General features: G+C 46.6%; 1 protein-coding gene across 1 annotated transcript in view; it reads right to left on the bottom strand.

Moving 5' to 3' along the window:
- VAT1L (vesicle amine transport 1 like) overlaps nt 1-22,086 on the bottom strand; it is a gene marked incomplete at both ends in the record, with an annotated part of 145,874 nt that overhangs the window by 74,263 nt on the left and 49,525 nt on the right. Inside the window, 2 exons of the mRNA XM_082677527.1 lie at nt 1,065-1,168; nt 9,308-9,450. Of these exons, the coding sequence (XP_082533653.1) occupies nt 1,065-1,168; nt 9,308-9,450 (247 nt within the window). The remainder of the gene's footprint in view (nt 1-1,064; nt 1,169-9,307; nt 9,451-22,086) is intronic.

Raw genomic sequence — 22,086 nt, 5'->3', positions numbered from 1 at the left:
TTTGACTCACGTGTTAGTCATAGCCAATATCCCTACACTGACATTTATAGTTTCTCTTATCAATAGTAATAATTTAAAAACTGCATCCACCGCTAAAGACTTTCAAATACATGGCCACTACTCATAATGCCAGAACACTCCAGCAATGAAAGTTTCTTCCTTCTCTGTCACAGTGATCTGATGATGACAAAATGATGCTTGACTACTTATACCTCTCAGATATCTCTTTTATAAGAGTCTCAGCTAATAGTAGGGAAATGAGTATTTTTTTCTGAGTTATGCAGAACTAAGGCTCAATTTTCTACTCTACTTCCGTGGGACAGAGTGCCAAAAATCTCAAGCATTGGAGAGCTCCAAGATCATTTGGCTTTGGGATGCGACATCTGGCTTCAGATACGCTTTTTTCTTTGCAGAGACTAATGTTTAAATTGTTTTACCTGCCTATGACAAAGAGAAGAAGAGGGGGGAGAGGAGTCTCTGGGGTCTCATTCTGCTGGAGAAAACCCGCTCCCAGATGTCTCTCATGAATCCTCCCAAACCCAAGAGCATATAAGTGAATTAGAGGCAGACGTGGGCTCTGTCCATCCAGGGCTTCCGTCTTGATTGGGACATACAGGAGTGGTTTAGAGGAGGGAGATTCTGCACCTTGCAACTTCATCTCCAGTAGTGAAGATCCTCCCTTTTAAAACCACCACATCCTAGCCACTCTTCTCCACCCTCTTATGGGTGTTTTATTGCTTCATTTTTGTAACTTCCTTTGAAGCTATTAGTATTTTCCACATGTGCCACCTTCTGTGGGTCGAGTCCCATCTTGTCACTACCTTGGCTTGGCCTTGCTTTATTTCTTTTAGAATGAGAAATGCTCATGGGATAATAGGGCAGTAGGCACTTTTATAATTGAGAACAGTAGCAATACTATAGAAAATATTAAAATATTAACACCATCCCCATCTCATTACGCCAGCATATCAACACATCTCATTTTTCAGAGCCCCTTGTAAGCACACGTGCGTTGCGGTGCTGCCTGTCGCCGACCACGTCCCCTGCTTCTGTTTAGCGCTCACCATATAAAATGTAGGTTCCCAGTGGTTTGAGAAGGCTGAGACCTTTTCCAGTGTTGTCCCCACAGAGGCAATCCAAAACAATGTCCACTCCTTCAGCAGAGATTCTAAATGGTGAGAAGACAAAGTAAAATAGTGTAACCTGTCAGGGACCAAACCGTCAACCCCTTTTCCTTCCCCTGTCATACTGTTTACTGCCAGAATCAGGAACAGAGAGAGCTCTGGGAGTAGAAATAAATAGGGCAGAAGCCCGGGAGGGGGATGTATCCTCCTGAGTCCAACTCTGAGAATTTCACAAAGCCGCAGACAGCTAAGAACCTGGCTGGTGGTGCCAGCAGAGAACATCACAGTCAGTCTGACCGCCTTGCTCAACTTCTCTGAGCCTCAGCTTTCTCCTTTGTAAAGTGGAGCTAGCGGGACTTCCCTGGTGGTCCAGTAGGTAAGGCTCCGCACTCCCAATGCAGGGGGCCCGGGTTCGATCCCTGGTCGGGGAACTAGATCCCACATGCCTGCGACAACTAAGAAGTCCTCATGCTGCAACTAAGAAGTCTGCATGCCGCAACTAAGGATCCCGCATGCTGCAACGAAGATCCAGCATGTGCTGCAACTAAGACCTGGAGCAACCAAAAAATAATAAAAATAAATAAATTAAATTAATATTTTTTAAAAGTTAAAAAAAATAAAATAAAGTGGAGCTAGCATGTTTCTTTGTGCTAAGAATGAAGTGAGGTGGCAGATGTGGTGCTTGGCCCATTGCCAGCCACATAATAGTTGCTCCGTAAGTCAATCAACAACTCATATTTGTGGAAATTGGGGTGTGTGCCAGGCTCTGTCCACGGTGCTGAATAGTGAAAACCAGCAAGCTCCCTGTCTTCATGGGGCTTCCGGTCTACCAAGGATTGGCTTTCTTCCCTCTCCACCTCCCTTCTCAGTGAAGCTATAAAGGCACGTTAATTTAACTTGGAAACTTCTATTCGTCCAATCTCCAGGTTCAACCTATAAACATACTCCTAGAGGAAAAGGGTTAAATAAATCCTACAGTGATGGAGGGCTCCAGAGGGAATCCACATTTGTACTCTATTAGGAAGAAGATCCCTTCTTCCATTCATTTATTTATACATTTATTAATTCACTCGCTCATGCACTTAACAAACATCTACTGGGCTTCTTGGGTTAAAAGAGATTATGCAGGAGGGGCAGTAGAACCGGAAGGCTCTGGGGGTTGTAGGGAATATATTCCTGCCTACAGAGTTCCCAGCTCTGGCTGGGCCGTGCTCTGCTCAGACAAGAATGGCCCTTCCTCAGACTTGCACCTTTGCAGGGTTACCTTGTCTTAGCACATTGCTCACTTTTTCTACCCCCACCCTCATCCCCCAGCAAAGTTCAGGAGCTGCCACTAACTGAGGTCAACAGCTTTGTCCAGAGCGTCACCAACTAGGAAATTACACATGCGTCTCCTGGGTTCATACACTAAGTCAACTGCTCCATGCCCCTGAGAGCTGAGTCTTTTTTTTTTTTTTTTTTAATGTGGAGCGCTTCACGAATTTGTGTGTCATTCTTGCGCACGGGCCATGCTAATCTTCTCTGTATTGTTCCAGTTTTAGTATATGTGCTGCTGAAGGGAGCACCTGAGTCTTGATATGAATGTGCCCTTCAAAAGCCCTCAGGTCTTAACCAAAATCCAGTCCATTACAAAGGCTCTTCCAAAGTGATCAGCTTAGCTTCCCACCCAATAGTGTGCTTATCTCATGGGTGTGTCCGTTCAAGTCCCATCTGTAAATTCATAACCAGGGAGTTAGGCCAGTGGATCTCAAACCTGCATGGGTGTCAGAATCTCCTGGAGGGCTCATTAAGGTACAACTGCGATTTGCCCTCCCTCTCCCTCTGCTCCTAGCTCTGATGTACTTGGTGTGGGGTGGGGCCCAAGGATCTGCATTTCTAAGAAGTTACCAGATGTTGATGCTGCTGATTCCAGCTCCACACTTTGGAAACCAGTTACTCAGAGGTCGAGGCAGCCTTGTTTTTCTTTTAGTAGTAATTAATTTGTTCCTTACATATTTGGCACTGGCACCGCACTAGGCACAGGGGGTATCATGGTGAGCCCACACAGATTTGATTTCTCCCCTTTTAGAGGTTACATTAGGCAGACATCAATCAATAGTTAAACAAATAAAAATTAAATTGAAAGTGAATGGGGTCTAGTGTCACAAAGGTACTATGAAGCTGTTCAAATTGAGAGTTTGCCCAGTCAGGGCTGCCAGAGAAGATGTCCCTGGGGAAGTGATGAGTGGCAGTTGGAGGAGGTAGGTAGGGAAAGAGTGGTGGGAACAGTGTTCCAGGCGGAGGGAACAGCATGTGCAAAAGCCCCATCCGGGAGGAGCCTGGTAGGCAGGAAGACTGCAGTAAAGAAGATGCGAGGGAGCTTGCTGCACGATGAGGCTGGAGAGGCAGGCGGGAGGTCTGAGTACACACTCTGAGGGGGCTCTGGGCTGGGCTGCAGACCCACTGATCAGCTCCCCACCTTGCATCGTAGGCCAGGTAGCTATGCACCTGTTTTTCTCACTTTGACCAGACCCATTTTTGCCAAGTTTGCTCCCTCCTGTGGAAGTGAGATCCTGCTCTGCTTCTCCTAGACAGCCCGCCTGGGCCATCAAGTCCTCCCCATGAACTTCATTTCCCTGACATCTCTCCCCTTGCCCGAAGGATGCTGCGCATGCGTAGGGGCAGCCTCCCATATGTGAGGCTGTGCACGCCTTCCAGGGTACCCCCGATGGACCCGCCCGTCGCTTCTCCTCACTTTGTGCCAGATGCTCCTCATATCCGTAGTCTGCTTGTGGGTCCACGTTCTCTCCTCTGCCAATCACATCTCCTTGCACTAGCTGCCCCGCCTCGGCCTGTTCCTCTCTCCTGTGGACTATGGTTCTGCAGAAATGCAGGGCACGCCCACAGCAATGGGTGACCATGAACTCTGCGCACTTCCCCATCCTCACCTCCCACTAACCACGCCAGACAGTCAGACCTTCTAGCTGTTCCTAAAGTCCCACATTCAGGAGCACCTACTGTGTGCCAGGCACAGCGCTGAGCCTTCCTAAGTCTCATCTCATGACACCTCATGCCAACCCTGAGACTCAGGGCCTTTGTTATACCCATTTGATGGATGAGGAAACTGAGGCTTAGTGGGGTCAGGTGACTGCGGGAAATGGGCGGACCCTGGTTTGATCCATCACATCCAGAAACTAAGTGAGGGCCCCAGAGATGGAGTAGGGTTTTATAGGGTGGGCTGTGGCCAGCCCAGGGGTGACCACCACTGCCACTTCTAGCTCCCAGCGAGGGCTGAGCAAAGCTGGGGGTTGCTCTACTGGGCTTTACACTGGAAGGAGATACTGCAGGTCTCCTGCATATCCAGGCCACCTGCTCCTCCCACATCTCTCTCGGCATTTCTATAGCTGAATCGGGCAAGACAGGGTTTGGCCATGCACAGGGGTCAAATAAGCCACAAATTCACTCCCCGTTGCTGTCACTGCATCCTTTAGGAGGTCAGTGGTGAACTGGGGGCCAAGAGCGGGGGAGGAGATGGATTCTGTGGAAGAGAAGCTGGGTAGAGGCAGGTGTCACTCCCAGGGCCCTGAGGGTGAGGACACTCTGCTGTAGAAGTCAAACCTTTAAGCAGACATTGCTCCCTTAGAGGCCAGCACTGTCCCTTCAGGTGAGAGCTGCAGAATTGAAAAGCGCTCCATCCCCTGTTCAGTTCTTCTAAGCCCAATCAGTGGATCAGACTGAACTGGATAGTGGGTCTACTTAAATTGCTCCAGGCCCCGCAAGTAAGCTAGGGTCAGGTCCTCCCTTGGTCATCCTTACACTGAAAAGCACCTTAGCAGCATCTTTTTTCTTGCGGTATGCGGGCCTCTCACTGTTGCGGCCTCTCCCGTTGCAGAGCACAGGCTCCGGACGCACAGGCTCAGCGGCCATGGCTCATGGGCCCAGCCGCTCCGCGGCATGTGGGATCTTCCCAGACCAGGGCACGAACCCGCGTCCCCTGCATCGGCAGGCGGACTCTCAACCACTGCGCCACCAGGAAAGCCCCTTAGCAGCGTCTTTTAATGGCATAATCATGAATATCACAAGCAGAGCAGGTAGCCCATCAGAGGCACAGAGGACATCCTCATTTCTTAGCTCACCCCCGCTCCCCAATTTCTGGGAGTGTCTGCCTTGCCTGCATTTGTGTAGTCGTAATTACATAAAAGCAGAGAGGGTAAGGGCAGAGGGTTAAAGGCAACAGTTCCTATTCTGCTTTCTCCCTCTGTCGTAAATCTCTGCAGACTTAAACAGCAAACAGAAATAGCCGCAGCTCAGAGATTCTCTGGGCCAAATTCAGCATCAAGATATTTTGGGATTGCTGATCCGAGACTTTCCTATCTGTCCTTCCTTGGTCCCCAACCCCTCGCTCCTTTATTGAGAATACTGCCTCTTTGCTTCCCATCCACTCGGATCAGTGGAGAATTTCTCTTGAGTGGTGGTAGTTGCAATAGAGCCGTTACTGGGTAAGCAGCCCTTCAACTTTGTCGAGAAATTAATTCCCCTTTACTGTAACTTTCATTTCCAGTTGGGTCCTTGGCTCTCCACACAATTCTTCTCGTTCAGACTTCCCTTTCTCTGAGAACTCATCTGTGCCTTAGCTTTAACCATCACCTCCAAGCTCATGACAGAGGGATGAGGTGATGTCAGAGTGCCCAGCACTGTGCCTGGCGCACAGTAGGCTGCTTAGTAAAAGTTTACTATTGACGGTTCCCACGTGCACGTAGTACCACTTCTAGGAATCCTTTCTTGATCGCTTTCTGTCTGTTCTCTCCTGGTGGCTAGACTCTTGTTAATTTCCACTAGGTCTCAGTTTCTTTATATAAGATAAGGAATTTTCATCTTTCAGGATGCACCTACAATGCTCACTGAAATGCTCAGCAGAGTGGGAGGAGACAGACAAAGCCTGGTGCCCCCCTCGCCTTGCCTGGGACTCGCTCCCTACCTCTCTGTACCGACTAAAAGAGTTCCCACTCTTCAAGCACCTCCTTGGGGCTGTCCACCTTGGCGTGCTCTCTGGTCTTTCTTCCCTCTTTATTTATTTTTTTATTTTTTTTTTTTTGCGGTACGCGGGCCTCTCACTGTTGTGGCCTCTCCCGTTGCGGAGCACAGGCTCCGGACGCGCAGGCTCAGCGGCCATGGCTCACGGGCCCAGCCGCTCCGCGGCACGCGGGATCCTCCCGGACCGGGGCACGAACCCTTGCCCCCCTGCATCAGCAGGCGGACTCTCAACCACTGCGCCACCAGGGAAGCCCCCCTCTTTATTTTTAAAGCCCTTACAGTCAGATGCACACAATTCAAGGCTTCTAACTCTTCCACTTGGTTTCAAGCGTCCTCTTCTCTCTCCTCCGGAACAGAGAAGGGGGAAGTGACATAAAGGTTATGTCTGTATTATATATATTTTTTCCCCTATTCCCTTTATAATGCCTGGCTCTAGGATGCAAACATATTCAAAAGAAGCTTACTGAGTGACTGGTTGATAAAAGAATTTTCGTCCCAAGAAATTTTATGTTATTATTTTTTCTAGTTGATTACACACAACACAGTGTGTTGTGTTACACAGTGTGTTACACAGTGTAACAAACAATATCCATGATCAGAAAAGGAAGACAAATCACTCAGCATTCCACTCCTATTGCATCTCAGTGGGTGGATTTTTCTTCCCCCTTCATTTCATGCCCTCACGCGCCAAGAATTTATACAAAGCTGTGATCACAGTGTAGCTGGAATTTGGCATTCTGCTTTTTTTCCACTCAATATGCTACCACAGGTATTTTTTTCATTTTCTGACAGAGTCTCCATAATTACCATTTTTTAAGGGGCTGCATAATACTCGAGTGTGTGGGTGTAGTGTAATCTACCGAACCGTTTCCCTTCTGTTGATAGTGGGGGCTGGTTCTGAATTTTCGCTTTTACAGACAATGCTGTAATTCACCCTGTCGTCATGTCCTGAGCACCTAACAATGAAGCAGGAGCAGTGCTTAGGTCTGCAGCAAGCAGGGTGGACCCGTGACTTTCATTTTCTTTCGGATTATATCCTGAGCGTAGGATTCGTGGGACAGAGAGTACAAACGTATTTGCAGCTTCCCAGTCATTTTTAGGCTAATCCCAGAATCTCTACTTAAAAATGTAAGGAAGGAACTGTTGGAGGTCACGTGTGCAGGAAGGTGGTGGGCAGGTGGGTCTCAGATGCTTCTGCTCTTCCGACATCAGAAGAAGTCACTGAATCTGGAGCTAAAGGCAGCAGGTCAAGGACACTGAGGGGATGGGGGATGGTGGAGCTACCTGGGACGTGGGGATAGCAGAGGCTCCCTGCTTATGGCCTCTGTCCCTTATTCAGAAGAGCCGCCACCTCCCGACCCTCCTCTCCACTACCGCACACATCCTCTGACCACAGCCTCCAGCTGCACTAGTCTCCTTTCACATTCTTGAATTGACCAAGTCTTTCCTGACCCCGGGCCTTAGCACATGCCATTCTCCTTGGTCAGAAATGCTCTTCCTTTGGCCAAATTCTCAGCCCTCAGTCCTCAGCCCAAATCTCACTTGCTGATGGACGACATGTCTGATTTCCCCACTTGCCTATGTTTATTTCACTAGCACCTTGCATTTCTCCACCAAAGCACATATCAGAAGTAGAAATCAATGAATTTTTAAAATATCTCTTGTCCCTTCTTCCCAACGAGGCTCCAGGCTCCATGCAGACAGTGATTCTCAGGTGGTTTCTGCTGGATCTCCTGCCCTAGCAGAGTACCTGCTAGGTACTCAGTATTTATTAAGCAGGTCAGTGCAGGAACAGAGGAAAGGATGCTTGAAGAAATATCTCTTAAGAGGGTGAAAGGAAAGGTGGCTGAAGGAAAGTGGTAGTTCATTTTCCAGACCACAGCTTGGAAGATGCAAGTTAAAGGAAGGAAGTTTATAAAAGTAGGCAAAGATACATTCTGGAAGTCTTTACAAACTACTGTACATAAAATAGATAAGCAACAAGGATTTACTGTATGGCACAGGGAACTCTCTTCAATATCTTATAATAACTTATAATGGAAAATAATCTGAAATATATATGTATGTATATATGTATGTATAACATACCTATACCTGAAACTAACACACTATTGTAAATCAACTACACTTAAAAAAAAAATGCCTGCAACCTCTGGACATCTGAGAAACGGGTGGTAAATTTCCAATATCTAGCCTTAAAGCTTTCTTTTCACATCACATGGGAAATACTGGGGCAACCTTAAATGACACGCAAATCTTGACACTCAAAATTTCTTTTTAAATTTGAGAATTCAGACTGTCAGAAGACTCTCCTTTCCGAAAAACTTCCCAAGTTTCACCTAATCCGGTCTAAATCTATCACTTCAAACAACCAGATCTCCCATCCTCCAACCCTTCAATTTTTCATCTTAATCAGTGATTTGGAGGAAATTGTTTCTTTGTTATGATGCTATGCTAGCCGGACAACTTAATTCCTTTGTACCTTCTGATTTTGTGCTGGAGAATGAAAATACAGAACCATGGCTCTGGGACATCTCTGAATCCCCCCAGGAGCCGTGAGTGGAGCAGAGCCTGGGAATCAGCAGGCGTGAGACACACACATCACCTGAAAGCATGGCGGCAGCTGGGTGTTCCATCTGATTTCCTGTGTTGACATGCACAGGGCCGTAAGGATCATAGGTGGAATATGGATCACGTTATAAAGCAACGTCTCCCCTGGGGAGACCACAACAGCCAGCAGATGGATGTCCCCTCCCATTCATTCTCTGTGAAGCACCAGTGACTCTTCCAAACCCAGATCTGATCATGTCACCACCTTGGTCCTTTGGTGGCTCTCAGTCACACCCAGGTTGGAGTCCACACTCCCTGGGGCTGTTACATGAACGAATGAGAAGTAAACTTCTCTGTGTTACGGTAGTGTTATAGGAGCTCTCACAATTTAGCTTTGTAACTTGACTGCTCTGTTCCTCAGGTTTATCGTCTCCAAAATGGGGATAATAATAAAGTTGTTGAGAGGATTAGATGAGTGGATACATGAGAAGTAGCACAGGACCAGTAATATATATGTTTACAGTTATGATTGCTATTAGCCCTCCTCTAAATGAATGCTCCTGTTCCTTAAGAGAGAAGTGCAAGGACCATCCTGGTGCTCTTTATAGCAAACGTCTTACCTTTTCACTTCCTGCACGTAGTCTGCGTTTCTGTCAAAGAGATGAGTCACGGAATCTTTGATGGCTTCATGCTTGAAAGTAGAAGCTGTTCCAAAGACAGTCACATTGGGGACAGTGGAGCACAGCTGAGCCACAGCTTGGCCCTGGGAGTGAAATACAACAGACAAGTCACACAAGAGAGCTACCATCCAGCAGCTAGTCTCACTGGGTGGGGAGCAGGATTTCTCAGCCTTGCCGCTGCTGACCTTTTTGGGCTGGATTAGCCTTTGTTGCGGGGGGGGGTTGAACTGTGCATTGTGAGATGTTTAGCAGCGTCCCTGGCCTCTACCTACTAGGTACCAGCAGCAAGCCCCCAGTTGTGACAGCCAACAATGTCTCCAGACATTTCAAAATGTCCCCTGGGGACGAAATTTCCCTTGGTTGAGAACCACTGGTGCAGAGGAAGGTGAGCCAGCAAAACCCCAGAACCAAGACATAACAACTGTTATTTAACCATATCGACCCTCAGGCTCTCCGTTTATAAATTAGCACTAATACTACCTGCTCCCTAGGATCTTGGAGGATGTCTTAGTTTGGATTTCCCAGAAGCAGATTCTGAGGCAAGGATTTGAGAGTAAGTCCTTTATCTGGAATAGGATCGCAGGAAATACCAGGGGAGAAGGCAGCCAATAAAGGGTGTGTTTATCAAGTCAGTATCCACCACGCTAACTGGAACTCAATCCCTCTGAGGAACTCCATGAGCAAGTGTAGAATACGCCCGGACATATCCAAACCAAGTAGTGAGGAAGCTGGAGTATTTATCCACCAAATTTCTGTCTGATACCGGTTGAGGGTTGCTTCTGCAGCAGTGACTCTTAGGCACGTCTTTGTCCTCAGAGGCCAAACGTGCTTCCACAGCCAGTCAGGAGCCCTAAGTAAGCAACCTTCAGCACGTTGAGTGCAGAAAAGGTATGGAGTGGCTGACAGCATCTGCTACAGGGGGCGTTAAATGAGGCAACAAGTAACATAGGTCCAGCACCTGGCACAAAACACGACACTTAATAGGTAATCAGTCTTAATCATCTGTACCCCTTATTGGCTTATTACACCCAGGGCTGAGATGTCCAGGTGTGTAAAGAAAATGCCATTGCATGAGGTTTAAATCTCGAATGGTCCAAGAGAAATCACAGATGTAGTTAGGAATGGTTGATCTTCCCATATCCTTTTTCAATATCGTTAGAAGTTTAAGTCATTGGACAAAATACTGTGATCGTGTGCATTCAGAAACCTTCCAGTAAAACCCAATTTGCTGCTAATTAAGATGTTTCCTAAAACCAAGTCCTGTCTCTCTGCAGTGTTCCATCTACCATCTTAAGAAGGCAGAAATTATTAAGGAGGGAAATTATTCTACCAAAGGCATCTGTGATATGAATTACAGCCTCTCACTTTATTTACGTGTCTTCATGTTGGCAGACTCAATCAGGTTGGAAGGTCAATTTGTGGAAACGTGATTTTTCCCAACATTTGCTATTAGAGGCAATATTGAGAGAATCAGAGAATGTCAGAGTTGCAAGATCATCCAATTACCCCCTCCTTATTGTTTTATAGACCAGGGAGAGGGGACTCTGAAAGGTTAAGGTAACCCAATTCTTCAGAGGCAGACCTGAGATTCAAAGCAAGGTCTCCTGACTTCCAGCTACTGCCATTTTCTATTATGCCATGCGTGCTGTCTACTTATTTTGGCATTTAAAGCTAAGCAGACTTTTAAGTTGCTGCCTAAAATAGACACATTACTGACACACTCACTTGGAGGTCAATATTTCAGAACATGGGCGTGAACCTGAGACTCCAGACAGGCTATAGTTCTCTGTTCTAAGAAGAGCTTTGGTATTTGGTTAAATTTTTTATCCCCTGATTTTGAAGAACAAAAAAAGGGACTCTCCTTCCTAGTGAGTGTAAATATCATCAACCACCATGACGATCCTCAAAAATTCGACAGGGCTTGAGCTAACCTTGTTAGTTCTGGCGTGGGAGCTTGGAACTGGTTCTCATAGCCATGTGGCCCCTCCTCTGTCCTTAAGCAAACCTGACGTTTATCCACTCAACTCCTTTTCAAATTCCTACTATGTGCTACCTCATCACACTGTGCTGTAGATGCTGGAGCAGCAGAGATGCCTGATATATCTTAATCTCTATCTCTAGTCCCACCGAGTCCCAGACTTGTGTACTGAAGTACCATTTTGGCATCTGTCTTCACCTGGCTCTCCAGAAACCACACATCAAATTCAGCTCATCCAAAACATAACTCATGGCTATCTCCAAGTGAGTTACTCCTCATATTAGCTTGCTAGGGCTGCCAGAACAAAGTACCGCAAACTGGGCAGCTTAAAAAACAGAACTTTATTGTTTCACAGTTCTGGAGGCTAGAGGTCTGAAATCAAGGTATCAGCAGGGTTGGCTCCTTCTAATGGCTGTGAGGGAGGGATCTGATCCAGGCATCCCTCCCTGGCTTGTAGGTGGTGGTGTTCTCCCTAGGTCTCTTCGCATGGGTCTTTCCTCTATGCCAGTCTGCGTCCACATTTCCCATTCTTGTAAGGACACCAGTTATATTGGATTAGCACTCACCCTCATGACCTCATTTAACTTGACCTCTGTGAAGACCCTACCTCCAAATAAGGGCCTGTTTTGAGGTGCTGGGGTTTAGGATTTCAACTTATGAATCGGGGGTGGGGGGACACAATTCAACCCATAACACTCCTCTCACTGCATTTGCTGCCTCGGTGGATGGAACTGCACCACTCACTCATCGCTAAAGCCAGGAATCTGGGGGTCATCCTGGACCCCTCTTCCTCCCTCTTCCCACATCCAATTAGCACCTTTGTTGTTTCCACTCAACATCTCTTGGGACTGTCACTTCCTCCCCTGGATTACGACACCTTTCTAACCGGCCTGGCTGTTTCCACGTGCACTTCAGAGTGATTTTTCTTAAACACAACACTGAGCATTTCATTATTTGTTTCAAAGCTTCCCAGTGCCTGTCATGGCCTTCAGAATGAAATGCACACCCTTTACTTGACGGCACAAGGCCAGCCCTCTGGGATCTGACCCAGTCTACCTCACTAACATGATTGCCCTCCACTTTTCCAATATCCACTCCCTAACACACAGACGTGAGTCATCACTGACATTGGTCATGACTCTCATCCCATAGCGTTCTCAGAATGAGCCTTCAACCTTATTTTACTGAGGAAGGAGCTGAGGTTTACGGAGGTTAGGGACCTGGGTCAAGGTCTTTAGGGTACGATGTGGTAGACCTTGATGTGCTGTACTCACCAGCTGAGTGACCTTGAGGAAAGTATCAGCTCCTCTGACCACTTGTCTTAGTATGCATTATACACAATACTATATGAACACGAAGATTGTTGTGGGATTATATGACATTATGCATCCACGGGCTTGGAATAGTGAATGTTTAATAAACACTTGCTATCATTGCTACTGGGACTCCTGTTACATTTTTCTTCACATTATTATGGCGATATCAGCCGTGGAAGCATGTCCACTGCCTACTCTCCAGAACATCTCATGCTGTTTTGCAGCAGTGCTGGTTTTCCCACACACCTTCCCCTTCCTGTCATGGCCTGGCCTTCCAGTGTCTTCTGCAGATCACAGCCACTCCCCCTGAGGCATATCGTCTTCTAGAAATCTTTCCCAGCATCCCAGGCAGAGTCTCTTGCCTCTTGTTGTGCCACCATTGACCTTCCTCCAGGACAGTGGCCACCGCGGCCTGCGGGGGCTGCTCCCTGACCCGTCTGTGAGCTCCAGGGGGTCAGAGACGGTGCCGCACGTGGCTCCAGACCCCAGTGCGGAGGGCAGAGTCTGGCACGGAGCAGATGTTTGGTAAACCTTGTTGAACAGATGCGTGAGAAACGAGAGGGGTTTGGTGTAATGGGGAAGCCCCTCGTCATTTCGCAGATTTCTACGTTCTTTAGCTTTGCAGAGTGGGAATAAAGCATAGGTTTAATGAGCATATCTAGTCTCTGGCCCAAGCAGAATTTTACCATTTCCGTTTTAAGGAGAAAGATACATGTGGTAGTAAAATGAAATGATATAAGTAACTGGGTTACTTACATATTTAAATTATTATGTAATATATATGAACATTATATGTGATATATAATACATAAATGTATTATATATTATAATTATAGTTGGCCCTCCGTATGCATGGATTCTGCATCCGTGGAGTCAACCAACCATGGTTCGAAAATAGTCAGGAAAAAAAAAATTCCAGAAAGTTCCCTAAAGCAAAACTTTAATTTGCCACATGCTGGCAACTATTTATGTAGAATTTACATTGTATTAGGTATTATAAGTGATCTTGAGATGATTTAAAGTGCGTAGGATGTGCGTAGGTTGTATGTAAATACTACACCACGGACTTGAGCGTCCTTGGATTTTGGTATCTGTGGGGGGAGGGGGTGGTCTTGGGCACTGCCACCCTGTGGGCACCGAGGGACAACTGTGTATATAATTAGAACAATTATGTATATATAATTAGAGTAACCTGTGATATGCATTATATGTATATATGTACAATTAGTATTATATATGCATATATAATAATACCTAGCATATAGTATTCCACTCGCACTATATAATTAGTATAATAATAAATTAATATTATTATATGTGCATATGTAATATACATGCACATATAACTAGCATAATATACAAGTAGTATATGTAATATTATATTATAATTCGTATTATTATATAAATAATGATGGGTAGTAAACACGAGTTCAGCACATATCTATTTACAGCATCCCTACCGCCTCTTTTAGTTCTTAAATAATTCACTCAGGCAGTGAGAGGCCCTTGCAAGATCCTCAGTGATTTCTAAAGTGAATAATGCTCAGCATTCTGTATTTAAGCAGAGAAGTGCCGTCCCTCACGTTTATAGAAAATCTGTACCCTCCGTCCTCCAAGTCCCAAGGTGAATGTAAGATCAGCATCTAAGTTAGCCTCATTTCTCCCACGTGCCTAGCAAATAGCATGGACTCAGTAAATACTTGTGGAAGAAGGAGTGAATTTTCAATAAAAAGGATTCTGCAATTTATCTGCAGACCCAGAACATAAAATGAACAAGACAATCCAGTCTCCCAGCAACAGCAGTAAATGGAGATTTGCATGTATTTGTTTTTTGTTTGTTTGTTTGTTTTTTGCGGTACGCGGGCCTCTCACTGTTGTGGCCTCTCCCGTTGCAGAGCGCAGGCTCCGGATGCGCAGGCTCAGCGGCCATGGCTCACAGGCCTAGCCGCTCCGCGGCATGTGAGATCTTCCCGGACCGGGGCATGAACCCGTGTCCCCTGCATCAGCAGGCGGACTCTCAACCACTGCACCACCAGGGAAGCCCTACTTGTTTTTAACTGATTTTCCCTTCCCTCTGTAGAATGTAAGAGCTCGGCAGCAAGGCTCTCCCTCCCTTCCCTGCATCTAGCAGTGTGGCAGTAACAGCATCTGTGGTTCCTGCCTCTCACCGTGTGCCAGGTACTGGGTGAAAGTGCTTCCTTACACCCTTAGACCACTTTTGGAATACATTTTTTTTGTTTCCCTTTTATACCTGAAAATGGGGATTCAGAGAGGGAAAGGAACCTGTCCAAGGTTATGTACCTTGTAAGTGATAAATCTGGGGTCAGACCAGCTGTCCCTGACTCCACGGCCACTCTGCTATTAGTCTTTTTGTCCATCCCACTAAGCACTCAAGTTGCTGACATGGAAATCTTAGAGAAAACCATGGGTCCTTGACATCAATATGGAAGGCTTCATCGATCCACTCCAGATAGCTTTGTCTCAGTTTAGATGGGTGAACAAATTTCAACCAACTCAGTCCTAATTCCAGGGCTGTTGGGGTCCCCTCAAGCAGAGCACAGACAGTAGGAAATGCAGGGCCAATAGTTAGAAGGGAGTTGTTTGGGGGTCCCTGAAATTTGACTCTTATCAATAGACTGGCAGTTCAAAGCAAGATCCTATTCCAGAAAAGCTGGGCACAGCAGACAAACAATTAGAGGAGCAGATACATTTATATAAAAGACTTAGTACACTGTCTGGTACATACTCAGTACTCATTAACTGGCAGCTTATAACACGACTGCTCTGGAATTAGGACTGAGACTGGTCGAAATTCTGGTTACCCACTAAGTGGGAATTCAGGATAGATGCTCCTATCAGGGCACTGAGATTCAGGCTTCAGCCATCAGAGACTCAAGTAAACAGGAGACAAAGAAAGGATGGCTTAAAAGGGCCTCTATGGGACTTCCCTGGTGGTCCAGCGGTTGGGACTCCGTGTTCCCAATGCAGGGGCCTGGGTTCCATCCCTGGTCAGGGAACTAGATCCTGCATGCATGCCGCAACTAAGATCCCACGTGCCGCATCTAAGACCCAGAGCAGCCAAATAAATAAATAAATATTAAAAAAAAAAAAAGGACCTCTATGATACAGATATTCTCTACCTCCTCAGCCTTGTTTGTCATCATATACCAGAACTCTAGCTTTGGAAGGACTGAGCATATGGAAAAATGCTTAGTCCTTCCTAAATGCCACCCCCTCTCACCACAGGACATTGGCACACATGCAGGTTTCACAGCCTGCAGCCCTCTCCCTTGTCTTTTCTTCTGGTTGATTCCTAGTCATCCTTATCATCTCAGTCTCTCTGTCACTTCATTGTCATTCATTCCATCATTATAGGGCTATTTCATGACTGCCGCAAATAGATTAGACACTATGAGAGGTTCTGGAAAGATAAAGGTGAACAAGTTATAGACAGTCCCTATCATTTTGGAGCTTGCATTCCCCTAGAGGCAACAGATATTTAGAAAATAAATATACTATTAAAAGTACAGTCATACACCTAAACCAATAGGGTGAGAATGCCAATTCCAACCACTGAACCACTGGGATAAAACCCCATTGGTGCGCTGCAGTCTTGCAAATATGCAGAAAATAAGGGGCATGCACTCAAGTGCATGTGGACGATGTGTTGGGGAGAGAGACTAGATGAAACGGGAACTTGAACTTGATGATCCCCGTGGTCGCTCCAGTTCCACGATTTCTAGGTCACACGGGCTGGTTCTTAGCTGGTCTAAAGAAAATCTATTTGAAAAGCCTCCCAAAGAGAATGAGAGTTTACACATTTCCCTACATTTACTGAAAAATGGAATTTTCGATTGAGAACTTGACCATTTCCGAAATCACTTATAAAAAAAATTAGGTTTACCTCTCCCAAGAGCTGTTTTCACATTTAAACAGCTCCTAGAAACCACAAACCATTCTAGCAGTCAAAGAATGTAAGAGAATGAGCTTGGGGATATCTAGAGAAGACGCCTGGAGGAAATGGTGAGGTCAGGTTGTTTTCCTCCAAAGAACTGTCAGTTTACTTTTTCATCTTCATCAAGGCAGAGAGGCCCTTGGACTAGGAGAGCTAAATGAATGTTATCACAAAATCTAGTACATTGGCTACCTGAGCCCTCCGTATGCCTTTCTTATGACAATACAAACTCCCACGCTGGGATTCAGACACAGGTTTAGAAATTTTTCTTTTTCCCCAGATCAGTGCTGTCATTTGCCTGCTCAACAATTCAGTTGACTCAGTTGTTGTAAGAGGGGGAAGTTCACATGCCACTGTGTGGGCCGATCCACGTGACCCGCCACCAAAGGCATCAAAGAACGTTCCATGTTTTCCTCTAGCACACTCTCAGAATCAGTCAGCGCCTCTTTTTCTTTATCTCGTTTGTCGCTGCAAAACTCTTGAACCACGCATGACGCTCTGTGTAACATGCATGTGCGGAGACTCTCAACAGTGAGAAGCTTCAGGGGACGGTGACTGAGGGAGGAGAGAGAGAAGGAGGGAAAAAGTGAAGATTGATTGAGACTGGCATTCTTCAATTGCTCAAGGTGTAAGTGTGGATTTTTTTTTTTAATCCAAAAAAGCCGTAGACACATTTTTTGGGAACCCTTGGCAGATAATATCTTCCATTGATTGATTTTATCTATTATACAGCTCAGTGCTTCTCCATATGAGCTGCCAGCACCAGCAGCGTCACCTCCTCTGGAGACCTGTTAGACATGCAGGTTCTCAGGCCCCACCCCAGACCTGAAGAATCAGAACCTCTGGGGGTGGAGCCCGGTACTCGGAGTTCAAGCCTTCCAGCAGACCCTGATGCAGCTCAAGCTGAGAAACCACTGATGTAGTTCATCCTTCATGGCGCCACTCCACTCCCCGCGATGCAGAGGCTGAGGCCCCTGGGATGCTCAGACTCTCTTAATATCACATGTTTTATTTCAAACCAGGGTGGGGTGTGGTTATTAGTATATATTTTATAAGCTCCCTGGGTAATTCAAACGTGCAGCCTCTGCTGAGAGCCAGCGCTCTAAAAATTTCCTTCTTCTAATTTGGTCAGTTTTGGCCTTGACCATAATCCACTTCCTCCTTTCTGAGTCGAGGTTGACATCAGAGCCTATGGGTTTAGTACGTGGGATCCCGTAGGTGAGGGTATGACTAACAGTCTTCTGTGAATCAGAGATGCAGGAAGAGAAAATAATCCCCCACCCTTGATAGCAGGATCGGAAGCTCTGGATGCCTGGAGACATTCAGCCTCCCTGCTCCCAGGGCCTCGGCGAGGCTGCGGAACACCCAGGTTTCCCAGCCATTCTCAGCTCTGCCCACCAGTTGTCTGCAAGGTGAATATTTAAACTTTTCCTCTGCTCAGGCTGCACCAAGCTCACTGCAGAGGCTCTCAGGTGAGAAGCGGTAGGGCTAGGTGGTGAAGAGTATAGATTTATTTATCCAATGTCATCTGCACAGAACTTCCTGTGTGCTGGGCAGGGTTCTCCACGCTCTGCAAATACCAGCTCATTCGATCTGCATCCCGACCTCCATGAAGAGGGTGCTCTTTCATCCTTGTTTTCCAGAAGAATGAACTGAGGCACAGAGAAGTTATGTAACCGCCCAAAGTCATACAGCAACAACAGAAACTAGATTTGAAACAACATCCCCTGGCTCTAGGGTCCACAATCTTAACCACTGCCTCAAGCTACAGAACAGTAGAGGGTCTGGAGACTAAGAGAACAGACGGAAGGGGAACCATCTCTTACTGGCCAGTTGCTCTTCGTCAAGCACTGTGCCAGACACCTTACATATATCTCATTTTATCCTGCCAACATCATACTCCCATCATGAAGACAGGCTCAGAAATGAAGGCTCAGAAAGATCAAGGTTATCCTGCTGGTCATTGGAAACCGAGGCTCAGAAAAGCTAAGTACTAGCAGTGGGAACTGATGGGATTTAAACCCGAGTCTCCTTGTCACTAAGCCCAAGTTCTCTGTTCTGACATCAAAACAATTAAATAGAAATGAGACCCATCCGAGGTTGTAGAGCAAGCTACAGCTCTCAGATGCCAGACCACTTACTGCCACGTAAGCTGGCTGAGTGGCAGATTCTTCTTCTCTAAGTCAGGGATGGTAACAACTACTCCACAAGGTCAAATGTGTGTCAAAGGAGGTAACACATGTGATGTGATTCACCAGAGACTCAGAGCAGGTGCTCAATAAGCAGGCTTCCAAGGCCACCTCTTCCAGGAAGCTTTCCTGGATATCCCCAGAGGAGTTAATATCTCCTGCTTTGCCCTAAAACTCACACATATCATTTCTCAACCATCTTTCACACCGTGCTGGGGTTCTTCTTCTCTCCTCTTCCCTCCTCTTCCCTCCTCTTCCTCCTTCTCCATCTCTCTCTCCTCCTTTTTAAAAATCTCTTTCTTTTGTGTCTCCCACTAGCCTGTCAGCTCCTTAAGGGGAGGACCACATCTTATTTGCCTTTATCCACAGCAGTGGGTCCCCCTACGTAGGTCTCATTAGCTATGTGTTGAATGGATGAAGTAGCAGAAATGACAGAAGTTTGATGAGCAAAGAGTCAGGTAGTCAAAGAGGACTCACAGTGTCAGAGGGCGACTGAGGGCTGGGACTGGGTATATGTGCCCTTTCTAGAAGGGGAGGCTTGGAAGGAAGGTCCAGCAGCTTCTTTGCTTTATCCCTTGCTTGGATGCAGACAAGGTCTGCTCCACATTCCTTGGGCAGTTACAACGTTACATCAATGATGGGGAGGGGACGGGAAATGTATGTGCTCACCAAGAGTAAGTATTTTCTTGTTTTTCCCTTCTACTATAGACACGGAGCGTGGAGAAGGGTCAGATGTGGGTAATAACTAAGGGAAGAATATAGAAAGAATGTTGGGATGAATCAGGTTTGGGCATAGAAATATATTTCTCAAAGAGCCCCCAGAGACTAATTACAGTTAGATGTTGGTACTGGGTCCTCCTAAGGCAGTTTGCAGGCGCTCCCAAGCTGGGCTGGGGTGGGCGTCTGCCCTGCTTTTGCCCCTCCCACCCATGCAACCTATTGGCAGAGTCCTGCTTCCAAGAATCTGGCCACCTGGGGGGACAGAGGGACATGTTCATGAAGGGATTTGGTCAGAACGAGTCCCACGGCCCATCATGAGCCCAGCTCCCCACTTGGTGCCTAAAACACTTGGTCTCAGCACAGCTGGGTTTCATAAGGACAGGTCATCACCGAGCACGACAGGCAGCTTTGGGACAGAGGGTAGGAGGGAGGTGACTTTCGCATTCCCAAAGTTTCTCCTAGGACATGGTCCCGTGAGCACTGGGGCCTCCTGGGGTGATGGGCCGGTGACAGCTCAGCCTTCTGCTCTGGCCGAGAGGGTAGACAGTCTGGTTTCACTTCATGGAATGTTTGAGGGTCAAAGAACATGGCGCATTTTTGTTGGAGAGGCAGCTCTAAGACAGGGGCGGGAGAGCAGCTCAGGTGGGGTCTCAGGAAATAGCCTGTAGGGGACCCCTCTTTCAGAAGACCAAAGCAGCCTGGCCCCAGCAGAGCCTTGGACAGACAGGAGTAGAGAAACTGAGTCCTTACCCTCCTTCCACCGTTTCAGCCCCTCATACCTTGAGTTGCTCATATGAACAGGAAGGGCCTGTTCACATGAACAGAGCACAGCATCTCTGGGGGTCCCACACAAGACAGCTCAACATACAGGGAGAGGAGAATATGGACTTTTCATAAAAATCGAGGTGTGACTGATACAGAAAAAGGCTCTACATACTCAATGAATACATCTTGATGAGTTTTAAGCTAAGTACACACCCACGAACACATCACCATAAACTCAACCATCACCTCTAAAGTTCTTCCTTCCCTCTATTTTTTTTTTATTTTTTGGTGATGAAATTTGACGTAAATCTTCTCTCTTCATAAGTTTGTAAGTATTGTTAGCTCTGGGCACTGTGCTGTACAGTGGATCTGGAAGACTTAATCATCCTGTATAACTAAACTCTGCCCCTTTGACTAGCACCTCCCCCATTCTCCACCCTGCCCCCAGCCCCTTGTAACCACCATCCTACTCCCTGCTTCTATTGAGTTTGACTATTTTAGATTCCTGATAGAAGCGAGATCAGGCAGTGTTTGTTCTTCTGTGTCTGGCTTATTTTACTTAGTGTACTGTCCTCCAAGTTCATCCATGTTGTAGCAAAGGGCAGGATTTCCTTCTTTTTTTTTAAGGCAGAATATTTCATCACCTATACCACATTCTGTTCAGCCATTCACCTGTCAATGGACATTTAGGTTGTTTCGATGTCTTGGCTATTGTAAGTAATGCTGCAATGAACATAGGGGTACAGATATCTCCTCAAGATCTTGATTTCAGTTCATTTATGTATACCCAGAAGTGCGATTGCTAGATCATATGGTAGTGAAATTTTTAATTTTTTGAGGAAACTCCATACTGTTTTCCACCGCGGCTACAACAATTTACATTCCCACCAACAGTGTACAAGGATTCCCTTTTCTCCACCTTCCTTTTTTAAAAAATTTTAATTTATTTACCTTTTGGCTGCATTGGGTCTTCGTTGCTACGCGTGGGCTTTCTCTAGTTGCAGCAAGCAGGGGCTACTCTTCATTGCGGTGCACGGGCTTCTCATCGTGGTGGCTACTCTTGTTGTGGAGCACGGGCTCTAGGCATGGGGGCTTCAGTAGTTGTGGCACACGGGCTCAGTGGTTGTGGCTTGCAGGCTCTAGAGCCCAGGCTTAGTAGCTGTGGTGCACGGGCTTAGTTGCTCCGCGGCATGTGGGATCTTCCTAGACCAGGGATCGAACCTGTGTCGCTTGCATTGGCAGGCGGATTCTTAACCACTGCACCACCAGGGAAGCCCCTCTCCACCTTCTTGCCGACACTCGTTATCTTTTGTCTTTTTGATAATAACCATCCAACAGGTGTGAGGTCTTATCTCATTGCGGTTTTGATTTGAATTTCCCTGATGGTCAGTAATGTTGAGCATCTTTTGAGTCGGGCAAACCTGAATTGGAAACCTCGCTACCCCACGGATGGGCTGTGTGACTTTGGAAAGATATTTCACCTCTCTGCGTCTCAGTGGTCTCATTTATAAAATGGAGAAAGGGCTAAGGACGCCAAAGTGTTGAAGTTCACATGCAGACAGACTAGAGTACTCAGTCCAGTGCCAGGCAGAGAGCAGAAGCCCAGTAAATTTTAGGGCCCTTCTGCAATTCTTACCCTCAAGAACGTGCATGCTGTGTTACGAACTTCCGCCTCCTGGTTCCAGGTCAAGCAGCTTTTCCCCACGTGCTCTGGGACTTAATGATTGTCAACTGCAGGGCAGGGAGCCGAGGTAGAAGGGTTCAATTCAGGGTCACCACTCCCCTCTCCCCTACCT

This window comes from Grampus griseus, assembly GCF_964374135.1.
Source record: "Grampus griseus genome assembly, chromosome: 19".
NCBI classification, from domain to species: Eukaryota; Metazoa; Chordata; class Mammalia; order Artiodactyla; family Delphinidae; genus Grampus; species Grampus griseus.
The sequence above is the reverse complement of the archived record's forward strand: the minus strand, read 5'-3'. Positions and strand labels throughout refer to the sequence as shown.